The 16,777-nt window shown below is 36.3% G+C and overlaps 1 protein-coding gene across 8 annotated transcripts in view; it reads left to right on the top strand.

Moving 5' to 3' along the window:
• NAALADL2 (N-acetylated alpha-linked acidic dipeptidase like 2) overlaps nucleotides 1-16,777 on the top strand; it is a 1,605,389-nt gene that overhangs the window by 1,440,107 nt on the left and 148,505 nt on the right. Inside the window, exon 13 of one of the 8 annotated variants that reach the window (XM_070373044.1) lies at nucleotides 10,736-11,897. The exons of the other annotated variants lie outside the window; for them this stretch is intronic. Coding sequence (XP_070229145.1) covers nucleotides 10,736-10,741 — 6 coding nt within the window. The 3' untranslated portion in view covers nucleotides 10,742-11,897. Of the gene's footprint in view, nucleotides 1-10,735; nucleotides 11,898-16,777 lie in introns of those variants that run through there. 8 annotated transcript variants of the gene reach the window in all.

Below are 16,777 nucleotides of genomic sequence, written 5' to 3'. Positions count from 1 at the left end.
TCATTAGAACTGACTAAAACCTTGCTTATAGTTTATTTTTCATAGCTGAATAATATCCCATCATGTATATGTACCACTGCTTTCTTATCCATTCATCTGCCAATAGACATCTAGGTTGCTTCCATGTCCTAGTTATTGTAAACAGTGCTGCAGTGAACACTGGGGTACATGTGTCTCTTTCAATTCTGATTTCCTTAATGTATATGCCCAGCAGTGGGATTGCTGGGTTGCATGGCAGTTCTGTTTCCAGTTTTTTAAGGAATCTCCACACTGTTCACCATAGTGGCTGTTCTAGTTTGCATTCCACCAACAATGTAAGAGGGTTCCCTTTTTTCCACACCCTCTCCAGCATTTATTGCTTGAAGACTTTTTGATGGCAGCCATTCTGACTGCGTGAGATGGTACCTCATTGTGGTTTTGATTTGCATTTCTCTGATAACGAGTGATGTTGAGTATCTTTTCATGTGTTTGTTAGCCATATGTATGTCTTCTTTGGATGAATACTGGCCCATTTTTGGATACATTTGGCTCATTGTTTGATTGGGACATTTATTTTTCTGGTATTGAGTTGCATGAGCTGTTTGTATATTTTTGAGATTAATACTTTGTTAGTTCTTTCATTTGCTATTATTTTCTCCCATTCTGAAGCTGTCTTTTCACCTTGCTTAGTTTCCTTCATTGTGCAAAAGCTTTTAAGTTTAATTAGATCTCATTTGTTTATTTTTGCTTTTATTTCCATTACTCTGAGATATGGGTCATAGAGGATCTTGCTGTGATTTATGTCAGAGAGTGTTCTGCCTATGTTTTCCTCTAGGAGTTTTATAGTTTCTGATCTTACATTTAGATGTTTAATCCATTTGGAGTTTATTGCATTAGCATTTTAATGTGATAAAACATCTATGAGGTAGATATTATGCCATTGTGGCCAAGTGACATTAAATGTACTGTTGCTAATATCCATTAAATCTGTTATTGTTTATGCACATCTTAATGAATATTAGAAATTCTGATGAGAACATGTAGCAGTTTACAGAGTAGCTCCACCTGATCTTCCTAGCCATCTTTGATATAGAAGAGTCAGGTGTGATTATTGGCTGGTCCTAGATTATGGGTCTAACAAATAAATAGGGTCAGAACATTGAGTCCAGAGCTGATAGTCTTTACATGCACCAAACTCCCTCAGTATTTGTCATATATAGCTTTGGAAAGCAACACATAGTATCAAAGTACAAATTAGTGTTCTGTGTGTTTAGGAGTCCTAAGGTTATGATCCTATATAAAAGTTTTGCTATGAAGAATGAAATAAACTATCATTATGAAGACTCTATGGGTTCCCTAAGATCAGAAATTAATGAAAACTTTTTCTTGAAGTTGTAAAATTAACATAAACAATATTTTTTACTAGTATTTATTTTCTCAATATGTGTTCCTTTTTCTGCAAGAAATTAGACATCATTTTTAGAGGTTAACTGTATTTTTGTGTTTAATGAAAAGCAAGATTATTGAGTAGTATTATAGACTTTTATGATAACATATTGCCAGGAGCTTAACTGAGATGGGAGGGACAGAGATGAATTGTTAAGTATTGGAGAAGACAATTAAGGAAACAAGCTAAAAAATTAAAGACAAGCATTTAATCACTTATTATGGTGATAAAAGTACGAGTCTAAAACCAGATAGAGTGCTGACTCCTTTGTCCCGTTTTCCTCCATGGAATGGGGGCATTGGTCAAGGGTCAAGTGTATTAGCACAGGGGTAAGAGAGTCTCTCTGTTGAGGGAGCCCAGAAGAAATGGCTTGGGAATTCTTATGGACCTTGTGGTCCAGAAGAGGGAAAGGAGGAAGAGCTGAGAGTGAGAAATACTGCTCACTTAGAGAGAGGAATAGTGTCTTCAAGTTCTCTCTTTTCTTTCCCCCTATTCCATATTCTACCCCACCCAACCAGTAGATCTCAGCCAAAGCTCTTGAAGAAGACCTGTATTCAGAGCCTCAGATTCAGAGGCCAGGGAGTAAAGGCACCTGGGCTGAGCATGCAAATATGCAAAGAGAGTGACTGGTAAGGGTGCCTGCGACCTAGAGTACAACTTCCTTCAGGAGAGCAGCACACTGGCTGTACACCATGTCTCCAGTGGGGAGATCAGCCTTCTCCCATGAGGCCTACCAGGGAAAGCCTTTGTAATTGCCAAGGGTTGGGCCTGAAAAATAATGCAAAAGTTTTTAACCAGACTCCTCACATAAGATTTCAACTATATCCTTAGCCAAACCATACTTATCACATGGTTATCTGCTAAATACAAAATCCTTCTTCCCACCGACTACAAACATTCCTAATGAATCCTGCTGCTACTTAATGCAATTTACAGGATAAATGGACTTAAACTTTCTTTTTTTCTTGATGAGGAAAGTTGTAATGATTCCTGATATTTAGAGAATTGTTGTAACATTCATGTTCTTTACTGTGGCCTTTGTCAAAATCTCCATATGCTTCAGGCTAAAAGGACCTGCAACTTTGAGATGACTTTTTATCCAATAGACATTATACTCTCTTCTATCACCTTGACCTCCTTTTTATTTTTTAAATTGTACTTCTATCTTTGGAGTTATTACTAACTGAATATAATTGCTTTGTTAAGCAAATACATTATATGCTCTTCAGAATGCCTTGGGGCTTTAGTAATACTTCCTACACTAACAATTATGATTGGGAGGAATTTTAGTATGTACACAAAATACATAGAGAATATAGATAAATATACATAGAAGGCTTGATTCTGCTAGTCTTTCATGAGATCTGGGGGAATTTTTACTCCAGAATTTCTACAGTCACTCATATTGGGCCAACTTAAAACTCTGGCTGTGAATATGAAAGGTAAAATACAGTATTGAGTCTCTACAGAAATTAAGGAAGAGGAGGGTCAATATACAGGTCCTTTGAGCTATATTTCAATATCTGTTAAGAATTGAGGGAATAAGTTGTAAAAGGATAATAAGGCATGCATCATGGCTATAAACTTATTATCACATAGCAAACTTGAGAAAAATCTATTAGTTATACCAAAGATGTTTATTAAAAATCACCCCAGATTGTTACTGTTACTGTTTCTGTGTTTTGTTTCATCTCAACTGTTCAAATTACATTGCTTCCCGGATTGTGATAAGACCTAGGAGACAGGATTCAAGAACCCTGAGCCATGAAATCAGAATGATAGTGAAAATTTGGATAGCCAAATATGGGAGTAGCTGGGGGTCTCAATATGCACAACATCTGCTGAAATTAAGAAAATGAATGTTTTAAAATCTCTTTGGAATTACAGAAGGAAGAGATTGAGAAAAGAGTCCATCAACTGAATGATGATAAATGACAATTAATTACATTAATAATTCAGGGTGTCTAAAAGCATTATTCATAGTGTTCTGCCTAACAAGCTGTCTTGTTTTATTTTAGTGAAAAAATGGTGATAAGGGTTTTTATGGATTTTCTGATTATCATAGTTCTCAAACTCTATTTTCTCTATAAGATCTTAAATATTTCCATGTCAATTCTTCTTTGTTAGTAATTTTTCAAGTTCTCATATTTGAAAAACTCATTATTGATCCATGAGTTACCTTTGAAATATGCCTTTATGCTTGTGTTTGAATCACTTGTAATATTAATAATTACATTTATTGAGTTACTGCTATGAATTACCCACTTTACATACATTATTTTATTTAATCTTTAGACATTTCTATAATAAATATTATTACCTACATTTAACAAATGAGGAAATTGAGGGTCAGAGGAGTTAAGGTGCTTGCCCACATTTTGCACATAAATTGTGTGACAGGATTCATGCTCAAGCCAAATTGACTCTAAAACTTATACACCATGGTATGGCTCCCTTCTTCCAACTACAACTCAGAATAACTAGATAAGCAACATAAAGGGGGTAAAAATGCATGTTATGGACTCAAATCATATGGTTTATTTGGAAAATCTCTACCTTATAAACAACTTTCAATGAGTGAATCCCAAGACTTTATTGCCTTTAATGTGCTTCTGGGTTTCCTTTTTTGGCATGGTGATTTTAATGTTGCCTTTCCTCATACCAGTGGTTGAAGATAAAAATGACAAATCTTGAGGGAAAATGATCTAATAACTATAAGGCAAACAACAAATTGAAGGCTGAGTATTTCAACTTGCTGAAAATGTGAAATAGAAAACATAAGATCCTGAGATGCATAAGATTGTATAGCTGTATAACTTCAAATACTTTAACCCACAGTATGAACTCGGTCAGAGATAGGGAACTCAGAACATAAGCATTATTTTTCTGAGTTATTTAACTGTACCTTACAGATACGACTGAGTGACTTCACTTTGACTTTTCACTTTCATGCATTGGAGAAGGAAATGGCAACCCACTCCAGTGTTCTTGCCTGGAGAATCCCAGGGACGGGGGAGCCTGGTGGGCTGCTGTCTATGGAGTCGCACAGGGTCGGACATGACTGAAGTGACTTTACCAGATTTAGACACCTTCATTTATCTAGAGAAAAGAAAACTATGAAGTAGGGGGAAAAAAAAAGACGCCTTGTTGACTTTGGTATATAAAGTTTAAGACCTTACATTGGATTAAGGCACTACCTTTATCTTTTACAAAGATTGTGTGGGTGTCTAAAAGTATAACACTTTCTGAATTTTTAGTTTTCATCTAATTAAAATTTTAGAATATGGAGTGTTGATAATAGGTTTTAATATCCAGTAAAAATAGTCTCTATATCACCTTCATTTTCAGTGTTTTTCTGGCTAGTATGCTGCTTTTTTTTTAACAAATTCGAAAATCATATATAGTTATATAAAAGCAAAACCAGAACCAAACTTATTAGTTTTATTGGTGGCACCTGAAACCTGTTGTTACCTTAAATTGAAAGGATGCCTTTATGATGCTAATCTTTTTTTTTTTTCCACAAGAACCTGTCAAATCTTTCATGTGTACAAATCTTCTTTTGTGTCTTCAGTACCATGATAAGTTTTCTTTTCATAGATACTGCACATTTCTTATTAAATTTATCCTTAGGCACTTTTTCTTTCCTTTAGTAGGTAGTCATTGCTTTCATTGTATATTGTAATTGGTTGTATTTTATGTGTGTGTACATATGTAGAGTTGCTATTTTATACATATATATATTGTTATATATATTTATGTATATTTAGAGAGAGCTTCCGGAGAAGACAATGGCACCCCACTCCAGCACTCTTGCCTGGAATATCCCATGGACAGAGGAGCCTGGTGGGCCACAGTCCATGGGGTTGCTAAGAGTCGGACACGACTGAGTGACTTCACTTACACTTTTCACTTTGATGCACTGGAGAAGGAAATGGCAACCCACTCCAGTGTTCTTGCCTGGAGAATCCCAGGGATTGGGGAGCCTGGTGGGCTGCTGTCTATGGGGTCGCACAGAGTTGGAAACGACTAAAGTGACTTAGCAGCAGCAGCAGCAGCAGAGAGAGCTTCATATCATATGAATGTATTAATTTCATAACTAAAGGTGTTACTGAGATTTTTATCTGTTATAGTATTTTTTAATTGATACTAGGTTTTGCAATTTAAAACCTTATCCTCTATTTTCTTCTTATCAGTTTTTATGTTACTAATTTACATCCCTTTCCTAATCGTACAGGTTGATACCTACAGGAAACAAAAATAATAGTGCTGATATGATTCCTTGGTTGGGAAGATCCACTGGAGAAGGGATAGTCTACTCACTGTAGTATTCTTAGGCTTCCCTTGCATCTCAGATGGTAAAGAATCTGCCTACAATGCAGGAAACCTTGGTTTGATCCCTGGGTTGGGAAGATCCCCTGGAGAAGGGAAAGGCTACCCACTCCACTATTCTGGCCTGGAGAATTCCATGGACTACAGTCTATGGGGTCACAAAGAGTCGGACAGGACTGAGTGACTCTTACTTCAAGTAAGTTTAAGAAATCACAGAAAAGTAGCAATGAGGGAAAACAATCAAGCACACAGAAAAATCTGAAATAAAATAATAAAGAAACATCCTTAGCAAAGTGAAAAAAGTTTTCACAAAAAACTTTTGAGTACTTTCCTTTTCAAGAAATGTTTTTAATCTTAATTTATCTAATTTGTCACCACATTATACTTTATCTTCTCTAGTGACTTCAACAGACATTCATATTTTGAGAAGAAAGGGAGAAATAATTTAAAAATCATCGATATTGCCTTGTAGGATTCAATATAGAGGCTTGGATAAATTCTTGATATTGAGCAGTAGGCACATTTTAAAGGAGTAAATAGAGGCAATCCTAGAAAAAATTTTTCAAAATACACCTTTTCAAAAAATGTATCCAAATCATTGTCTTACTTACATAGCATTAGATTGGATTACTAAAGGAAAATAAACAGAAAACAATGACGCTGAACCCCAAAACAAAGCAGCCCTTTAGAGTTTTGTGTTTTAAAAAATAGGATACGGATAACCTGTAAGTTTTGAAATCAAGTTAACAAAGTAACATGCCCTTGGCAAGCACAGTCACTGCATCATTTTTATTGCCTGCTTCAAGATTTTCTATACTAAATACCAAATTAAGAACTGAAAACAAGAAGATATTCTCTACATTTCCCAGAAATAATAAAACGTTATTTTATATGTCAATGCAAAAAGATGAAATTAAAGTTAGGAAAGAATGGACATGGAATGGTAAAAAAAAGGAAACAATTAAGAATGTTAAATCAAAGCCAGATGTTAAATTAGTATATGCAATGCATGCTGTGATTCCCCATCACTTAGAGTTGTTTAGTCAATTGACTAGGAAAGAATAGAAGAGGAAAAATGATGGTTATTGGCAATTAATTCTGAGCATTTAATTCTGTTTTTAATGTTTTTCCTTTCCATGATGAACTTCAAAATGCTCAATTATTTAAAGTTCATTGAATTAAATATCTTTTCCAACAAAATTGTAAATATATAAAGGTAAATAAAAGTTTAAATTGAAATGTAGACAGTATGATACGCAAAACATACTTATAACTATTGAATAAAGAATCTCAGGTAGATTTAAGAATGAAGGTTTTGGGGAAACTGTAATACTTTTTTTTGCTTTTTTTTTCCTTTTTCCTTCTCTGCATTTTCTAAGTTTACTTTAGTGTGCTTATCTTTGTAAGAAAAAAATAAAATAGCTTATAAAACTAGGTTTATTGTCCAACTAAAATATATATTGGATATAGCAATCTATGATAATTTTATGAATAAGACCTATGCCGAATTATATACATATTACCTATTTGTATTCTTTTTAAAATTAAGTAATTAAAATTTGAAGGATAATTGCTTTACAGAATTTTGCTGTTCTCTGTCAAAGCACAACATGAATCAGCCATAGGTGACTCACCCCTCCCTTTTAAAACTCCCTATTTGTATTCTTAAGCCAACAAATTGATATGATTTATTACCTTCACTAAAAAAGAATATTACATAGATTATCAGTTTTCTCTGTATCATCTTATAGAATTTAATCTTCTGCCTATGACATAAACTTTTTCAGAAATTTCAGCAGTTTTATGAAGCTATAATAATATCACTTATTTAATATCTGTGTTGTAAAAACCAATATTTTAATCAGGTTATTCTGCTTTTAGGAGAAATAACTGATGCCATAATAGCAAATATTGGTCATATAAAAATATTACTGTGGAGAAATATGTTTTATATAGGGATTTGTAGAAATTAAAAAAAAAAAAACCTTTTAAGAAATATGTCTAGAAGTTCTTTTGGTAAGTCAAAGAAAATAAATTCAAATAAATCTGTCATGAATAAATAATAAAGCTCTTAGTTCATATTCTATAAATTTTCACTTGTTCCAATAGACATAGCAAATATAGCCCAATGTAAAGCTAAAACTTAATCCACTTTAAGAGTGTATTTAATTCTTCATTCTAAAAAAATATCAGTTTCTTTTTTTAATAGAGAAAGTATTTTACTTCCAGCAATGAAAGTATGTCTAAGAAGTCAAAAAGTGACTCATAAATAAATTATAAAATGTAAAATGGTGTATATACAAGACACGTTCTTGAGAGCACTAACAAATCCTTGGTGTGAACATATTTCTGAAAAGTGGTAGAAGAATACAGTATATAGGCTGTAGTGATTTGTTATTATTTTTCTCTTGGCAAAATAAGTTTTAGTGCATTTTAGGATATTCATAGTAAATTAATTCTTTGGGAATTCCAACACTTTGTCTTGGTGTATCTATTTTGTATGCTATAGTGACTTTCTGGAGATATGGAAGGAATTAACATTGCAGAGGGAGGGGTACCAATCTTTAAGATAGCTCTGTAAAATGTCCATATTTAAAACAAAAAGTGACTTTAGGGGCTTTTGTTTGTTTTTTGAGTCCTTTGTCCTTTGTCATTAATCAATAAATGAATTTAGTCCTCTTCAATCTCCCATTTCATCTATCAGATTTTTAAGGATATAGAAACAGGAATTCAGGTAAATAAATTATTTAATCCAATGGTAGGTCTTTCCTAGTAATATGGCAGTGAAGATTTTGGGGCCTTTCAACACTGTAATTGGTAAACATAAAATTAGATTCAGAACTCTGTTTTTAATGAGCATTTTCGACCTCACTGCTCTTAGACTTTCAGGAGCTTGCTGTGTTTGCATTGCCTAATTTGACATGCTTATGGTGAGACCCATATAGATGCCTTAAAAAGAATCCAGTCTCTAGAATAATTGGACATTTTTGTACAATGCATGCTTGCAATTTTATCTAGAGTGCTTTGTTTTAAATTATGCATAAATTATAGATTCCAACAAGATCGCTTCAGATTTTGAATAGTGATTTTTTCTGTTTTCCTACTTCTTCCATCAAAATACTCTCAAATTGTAGACTCCACGTTGCAATTTTGTTGTTGAAATTTACTTTCCAGCATCTGTTGTTATCTTCATAGTGATGTTTAAAAGAATGCTTGCTGAAACAAATGCACGGCATTTTTAGTCTAGGGACATATGCCTTGCTTCTGTAGACATAGTTATCACCCTCTTTAATCTGTGCAGGTACAATTCGTGCTGTTTTTTCTTTCAATATCAAAGCTACTCTAATGAGCAGACACCATCTTTTCAGCAATAGCTCTGAGAAAAAATAGATAAAATAATTTTCAAAAATGATTCCTTAGAATAGTACAATAGTTCCCAAAACAGATTTAAATGTATGGGAGATAATTTTAGAATATCCTTTGAGTAATAAACAATGATATATGTCTCAAATTTATAATCATTAAACATAATAATATTTAGTATTCCATTAGAGGCTGATACATTTTATTGGTCATCATTTCCCTGTGGAAATTAAAATGGTAATATAATGGTCTACTTAAAAAAATTTTTTTAAAGGGCGAGGCTAATAACTGACCATCATACTAGGTTTGCAAAAATAGAAAATAAATGGCATACTCATGTTATTACCTGATCTTTATCTTTGTAAGTCTGCCTCTGAAGAGAATGTTGGAACATTTTCTAGTTTAGCAATTAGTTTTTATAGAAAGAGTGAGAAATATTCAGATTAATCCCCAAATTCTCAGAAAACTACTCTGATCCAGTGTTCTCAGGGACATATATCAACATTTATTTAATAGGTCTTACTGAGCATCTGGCATATACAGAGTGCATTGCTAGAAGCTATGCAGAGGTGTGTATCCTTGCAGGGAGCTGAGACATACATACAAAACTGTAATAGAGTTAGAAATGAATCAGTGTTACAAAGCAAGTATAAATTAATGAGAATTCAGGGCAGGAAGTCTTCCTCTCACCCCAGGTGGGGGATCATTTGTAAGTGATGGGTCTTGAGAGAAAAGATTTAGGGAATAATTAAGGTAACTGGAACTCCAGGTAAAGGAAGGAGAGTTAGCAAAGCCTAGAGATGTGGATAGGAGAAGGCAAGGGCAACCCACTCCAGTACTCTTGCCTGGAGAATCCCATGGATGGAGAAGCCTGGTGGGCTGTGGTCCATGGGGTCGTGAAGAGTCTGACACGACTGAGCGACTTCGCTTTCACTTTTCACTTTCACACATTGGAGAAGGAAATGGCAACCTACTCCAGTACTCTTGCCTGGAGAATCCCAGGGACGGGGGAGCCTGGTGGGCTGCCGTCTATGGGGTTGCACAGAGTCAGACACGACTGAAGCGATTTAGCAGCAGCAGCAGCAGCAGAGATGTGGATACACAGGATGGGTTTGTGGGCCACAAAAATGGGTAGTTTCACTAGACTGTAATGGATATAAAGGAGAAAAATAAGGAAGGGGAGGTCAAATTGGAAAAGTATGTTGGCCAGGGCTAAATGATGAACTTGAGATATTCTTTTAAGGAGGTGGCCCACTGGTCTCATTGATGGATTCTATCCTGCCCAGGAGCATTTGGGATCCATCAGTCAGTCTTAAGACTGCACTAGCACCACAAATGCTACAGAATTTAGATATTATGAGGAGGCTCAAACTAGGTCTCTGTAGTTTATGCCCTCTTGAGCTTGTGCAGCTGAACCATAGGAGCGGCAGAACACTCACAGATGTGATTCCTCCCATACCTTGGAGGAGGATATGGAGGATCCTATTTTCACAAAATGTGTGTTTTACAGATAGGACTTACTAGCCACTTTCTGCTGAACAACTGGTTACAGTGTGCTGGTGTTAAAGTTGTGCAAAAAATTGCACGTGAAAATGTATTGTTCTTTTTGTTTTTCAGATGTAGAAATTGACTTCGAGTTGTGGGCTAACTCTGGAATCGAAAGTAAAATTTGACTCCAAAACCAACCTGTCCACCATTTTAATCTCATAATCCTGTAAATCATAATTGTCTCCAACATAAATTCTCAACTGAATTTGAAAAAGAACAGAAAATCTTACCGATGGGGGGTGGGGTGGGGAAGGCAGAATTTTATATATATACATACACTTCAAGAAAGAATCTATGAAAGTAGAATGTAAGAAAATTGATTCTGATGATTCTAATGATTCTGATGACCAGATGCCTGAAAAGAATAATATGAGTTGTACATCCTGTAAGAGTAAAATCAAGACAGATTTTCTGATATCATATATTTAGACGAATTGATTAAAAATTAAAATATGTGGATTTTGGAAATATTTGGTGGCATTTTCCATGAGTTACTTTCATGAGTTCCATGGCAGTTACTTAAGAGACAGGCATACCCATTTATCCACATGAAAGTGTGATCCTTTAGTTCCATAATCTCCAAGAGAATAGAGCATTTGGTCAAATAATATTTGGCCTCAAAGACCATATAGCACTAGATTTTCATTAATTCAAATATTACTTGAAATATGTGCATATAATACTTCAAAAAAATATTAAAAAGAGAACTAAACACACACAAAATGAGCAATTCAGAAATATACAACAACACATGAAGCTCAAACTTTGAATTGTTAAAGTTTCTGGTTTCTGGAAACCAAAACGATTCTGTAGAAAAATGTTCTGTAAAATCTCCCCCCAAATATAAAGTTTTTCATTTTCAAGTTTTGTTTTTATTATTAAATTGTATGGCTAAAGAGCAGGATCATTTCAAGAAAGAAATATTGTGGCAAAATGCCCCAAGCTCCAGCTGTGCAAATTCTTGGTAGAAGGATCTGATTTGAATCCACTAGTTACAAACTCAGGAAATTAAGACTTCCCTGGTGGCTCAGTCAGAAAAGAATCTGCCTGCAATGCAGGAGAACTGGGTTCGATCCCTGGGTCAGGAAGATCCTCTGGAGAAGGAAATGGCTACACATTCCAGTATTCTTGCCTGGATAATCTCGTGGACAGAGAAACCTGGTGGGCTACAGTCCATGGGATCACAAGAGTTGGACATGACTTAGAGACAACCAGAGGGCCCATATATTCTTTATTCACATGAAGAAATATGTGTGTTTATGTATACATCCATATACTTGCATGGAGTGGGTTGCCATTTCCTTCTCCAATGCATGAAAGTGAAAAGTGAAAGTGAAGTCGCTCAGTCATGTCCAACTCCTCATGACCCCATGGACTGTAGCCTACCAGGCTCCTCCGTCCATGGGATTTTCCAGGCAAGAGTACTGGAGTGGGGTGCCATTGCCTTCTCCAGTATGTATGTGTATATACATATAATTGTTCTGAATAGAGTCTTTGAGTTGTTTTTTTTTTTTTTTCTATAACCTTATAGAAAACAGGCAAAAAAGGAGTAAAAGTAGATTTCTTGAGTAGTTCTATGCCTCAGGTGTGCTAGTTGTGTAGTTGCTCAGTCGTGTCTGAGTCTTTGCCACCCCATGAACTGGAGCCTGCCAGGGTTCTCTGTCCATGGGATTTCCCAGGCAAGAATACTGGAGTTCTTAGGTGTGCTAATGTACATGAGATACATTCACTAACTTTTATCTTTTTCCAGGAGTAATGCAGGATATTAGTTCTTTATTCGAGAGTATAGCTATAATCTCCCATTGAAAGCCTGTAAGTTGCTCCTGCCCCTTATGGCTCTGTCCTCCATGTCTACTTGAGAGGGTATAAACCCATATAATATAATTATTTTCCAGGAGATTAATACTCTTAAACTTAGATCTATCACAAATCATTTTTACTCAGCAAGTGTTTATTAAATACATATTCTTTGCCCTTTCTGGAATTACATAAATAAAGTACAGGATTGTGATAAACACACAGACACACACATCAGATCAGATCAGATCAGATCAGTCACTCAGTCGTGTCCGACTCTTTGCGACCCCATGAATCACAGCACGCCAGGCCTCCCTGTCCATCACCAACTCCCGGAGTTCACTCAGACTCACGTCCATCGAGTCAGTGATGCCATCCAGCCATCTCATCCTCTGTCATCCCCTTCTCCTCTTGCCCCAAATCCCTCCCAGCATCAGAGTCTTTTCCAATGAGTCAACTCTTCACGTGAGGTGGCCATGTTAGTTGTGTCTAAAAATAAGAGTGTTTTTTTTTTTTTTTAATGCTAACTGATAAGTTTTCTGTTGGCTTCAACTGAGGTAGTTGATTGAAATAAATTTAAGAAAGATGAATATTGTTATCTGGCCAGTAGAAGATGAGTTCAGAAAAAGCTCAGGAAACTTCCATGAATGAGATTTAAGAGAATAAAATCTTATGTGTTCAGAGGAAAAAGCTAGAAAATTTAAAGACTGATTTTCCTTTAGAAAATGAATCACCAAAGTTGTTCTAACAAAGGTAGCTAGCTGTTCTAAAACTCAGGGAAGAATCAGATAAGTATTCAAGATCTAGCTGCTCTTTATGAGCTTTGCAATATATATGACATTTTAAAAGTCAGAAACTTTACTACCTAAAGTTGCTTACAGGAGGCTATATGGAAGTATTAAGAAAATGTAAGGAATCATAGGGTTTTAGAGGAACCTTAAACAAATCTCATCAATTTTCCTGACTTCCTGGATGAAGACATTATAAAGTAAGTTCCAGTTTGTGTTTCATCATTCTTCCTAACTCATTCTTGTTTGTATTTAATTAATGACAGAGGATGACTCAATGGACATGCGTTTGAGCAAATTCTGGAAGACAGTGAAGGACAGGAAAGCCTGGCATGCTGCAGTCCATGGGGTCACAAAGAGTAGGACACAACATAGTGATGGGACAATGTTGGTTGATAAGTGTTCTTTTTTTAATATGAAATATACATTCATCTTGAAAAATATGTAAGAGCAGTAGAGTAGTTGTTGAGTCTTAATCTGTGGTGTTGGCTATGTCTTTGAACATGCAATACTGTTTTGCTTGCTGGAGTGGAAAGGCAAAGAGGAGAATGTAAGAGGAGCCATCCTGAGGACTTTAGGGTGCTCCAGACTAAGCAGTGTGGGTCATGGATGATTACTACTGTGGAAATAAGTGAAGACCACTCAAATGAGAATGAGTAAAGACTATTTGTTCAGAGCTTACTAGAGCAAGGGAATGAAACTTCATCACTTGTCTTTGGCAGAAGCTCTAAGGCAGACAAAAGAGTAGCCAAGGTCTGTAGTGGGGGAAAGGGAAGACTTTCCACATGCTCTAATTGGAAGCTGTAAGCATGGGAAATTGCAGAAAGGCTAGCTAGAAGCAGGGCATCCTAAACAGGTGAGTGAAGAATATTTGACTTTTTCTGATAGGTTCTGTGTTGGAAATTGGGGGAGGAAATTAGAGAATCTATCAGTTTTGGTAAAATTTGGCTGTTCTGATGTTGTGTGTTATAGAACTTGTAGGTTGACATCCTGTCTAGTTGTTGCGGATTGTGGATTAGTGTTCTTTTTTATATATAGCCCAGCCATTATTTGTATATTCAGTCTCTCGTTACAGATATGTCTCTACTATCCCTTGTGTGCCTGTAATCAGCAGATGCTTTCACATATTTGTTTACCAGAAATACCATGTATTCCATTGAAAAATTGTGCTTGTAGACTTAGGAAAAACTGCAATTGGCTAATGCACTATGATTCTACTGTATTAGGTGTATCAAACAGAAAGAAACAGCAGAAGAAGCCAACACCAGTGGAACCCTATTAGGAACAATTATAATATTAATATAATGATTGTATTTGTACCCAGTCGCCAGTCCAGGTTCCATGCACGATACTGGATGCTTGGGGCTGGTGCACTGGGACGACCCAGAGGGAGGGTATGGGGAGGGAGAAGGGAGGAGGGTTCAGGATGGGGAACACAGGTATACCAGTGGCGAATTCATTTCGATATTTGGCAAAACTAATACAATATTGTAAAGTTTAAAAATAAAATAAAATTTAAAAAAAAAGAAAAGAAACAAAAATTGTCTTTGAAATCCAATTTTTTTGGTAAATAGTTTTTCCATTTGCATTTCAAATTTCCAAAAATGTACTTAATGTGATAGGATTATTTTAATTGAATTAACATCTACATTTAGGTAATCACTTCAGTTCAGTTCAGTTCTGTCCCTGAGGCATGTCCGACTCTTTGAGACCCCATGAATCACAGCACGCCAGGCCTCCCTGTCCATCACCAACTCCGGAGTTCACTCAGACTCACATCCATCGAGTCAGTGATGCCATCCAGCCATCTCATCCTCTGTCGTACCCTTCTCCTCCTGCCCCCAATCCCTACCAGCATCAGAGTCTTTTCCAGTGAGTCAACTCTTCGCATGAGGTGGCCAAAGTACTGGAGTTTCAGCTTTAGCATCATTCCTTCCAAAGAAATCCCAGGGTTGATCTCCTTCAGAGTGGACTGGTTGAATCTCCTTGCAGTCGAAAGGACTCTCAAGAGTCTTCTCCAACACCACAGTTCAAAAGCATCAATTCTTCGGTGCTCAGCCTTCTTCACAGTCCAACTCTCACATCCATACATGACCACTGGAAAAACCATAGCCTTGACTAGCCAGACCTTTGTTGGCAAAGTAATGTCTCTGCTTTTGAATATGCTATCTAGGTTGGTCAAAACTTTCCTTCCAAGGAGTAAGTGTCTTTTAATTTCATGGCTGCAGTCACCATCTGCAGTGAGTTTGGAGCCCAGAAAAATAAAGTCTGACACTGTTTCCACTGTTTCCCCATCTATTTCCCATGAAGTGATGGGACTGGATGCCATGATCTTCGTTTTCTGAATGTTGAGCTTTAAGCCAACTTTTTCACTCTCCTCTTACAGTTTCATCAAGAGGCTTTTGAGTTCCTCTTCACTTTCTGCCATAAGGGTGGTGTCATCTGCATATCTGAGGTTATTGATATTTCTCCCAGCATTCTTGATTCCAGCTTGTGCTTCTTCCAGCCCAGTGTTTCTCATGATGTACTCTGCATATAAGTTAAATAAGCAGGGTGACCATATGCAGCCTTGATGTACTCCTTTTCCTGTTTGGAACCAGTCTGTTGTTCCATGTCGAGTTCTAACTCTTGCTTTCTGACCTGCATACAGATTTCTCAAGAGGCAGGTCAGGTGATTTGGTATTCCAATCTCTTTCAGAATTTTCCACAGTTTATTGTAATCCGCACAGTCAAAGGCTTTGGCATAGTCAATAAAGCAGAAATAGATGTTTTTCTGGAACTCTCTTGCTTTTTCCATGATCCCGCGGGTGTTGGCAATTTGATCTCTGGTTCCTCTGCCTTTTCTAAAACCAGCTTGAACATCAGGAAGTTCACGGTTCACGTGTTGCTGAAGCCTGGCTTGGAGAATTTTGAGCATTACTTTACTAGTGTGTGAGATGAGTGCAATTGTGCGGTAGTTGGAGCATTCTTTGGCATTGCCTTTCTTTGGGATTGGAATGAAAACTGACCTTTTCCAGTCCTGTGGCCACTGCTGAGTTTTAGAAATTTGCTGGCATATTGAGTGCAGGACTTGCACAGCATCATCTTTAATGATTTGAAATAGCTCCACTGGAATTCCATCACCTCCACTAGCTTTGTTTGTAGTGATGCTTTCTAAGGCCCACTTGACTTGACATTCCAGGATGTCTAGCTCTGGGTCAGTGATCACACCATCATGATTATCTTGGTCATAAAGATCTTTTTTGTACAGTTCTTCTGTGTATTCTTGCCACCTCTTCCAAATATCTTCTGCATTTTGTCCTTTATTGAGCCCATCTTTGCATGAAATGTTCCCTTGATACCTCTAATTTTCTTGAAGAGATCTCTAGTCTTTCCCATTCTGTTGTTTTCCTCTATTTCTTTGCATTGATCGCTGAGGAAGGCTTTCTTATCTCTTCTTGCTATCCTTTGGACCTCTGCATTCAGATACTTATCCTTCCTTTTCTCCCTTGTTTTTTGCTTCTCTTCTTTTCACAGCTATTTGTAA

Source organism: Bos mutus, chromosome 1 (assembly GCF_027580195.1).
Source record: "Bos mutus isolate GX-2022 chromosome 1, NWIPB_WYAK_1.1, whole genome shotgun sequence".
Classification (NCBI taxonomy): Eukaryota; Metazoa; Chordata; class Mammalia; order Artiodactyla; family Bovidae; genus Bos; species Bos mutus.
The sequence above is the reverse complement of the archived record's forward strand: the minus strand, read 5'-3'. Positions and strand labels throughout refer to the sequence as shown.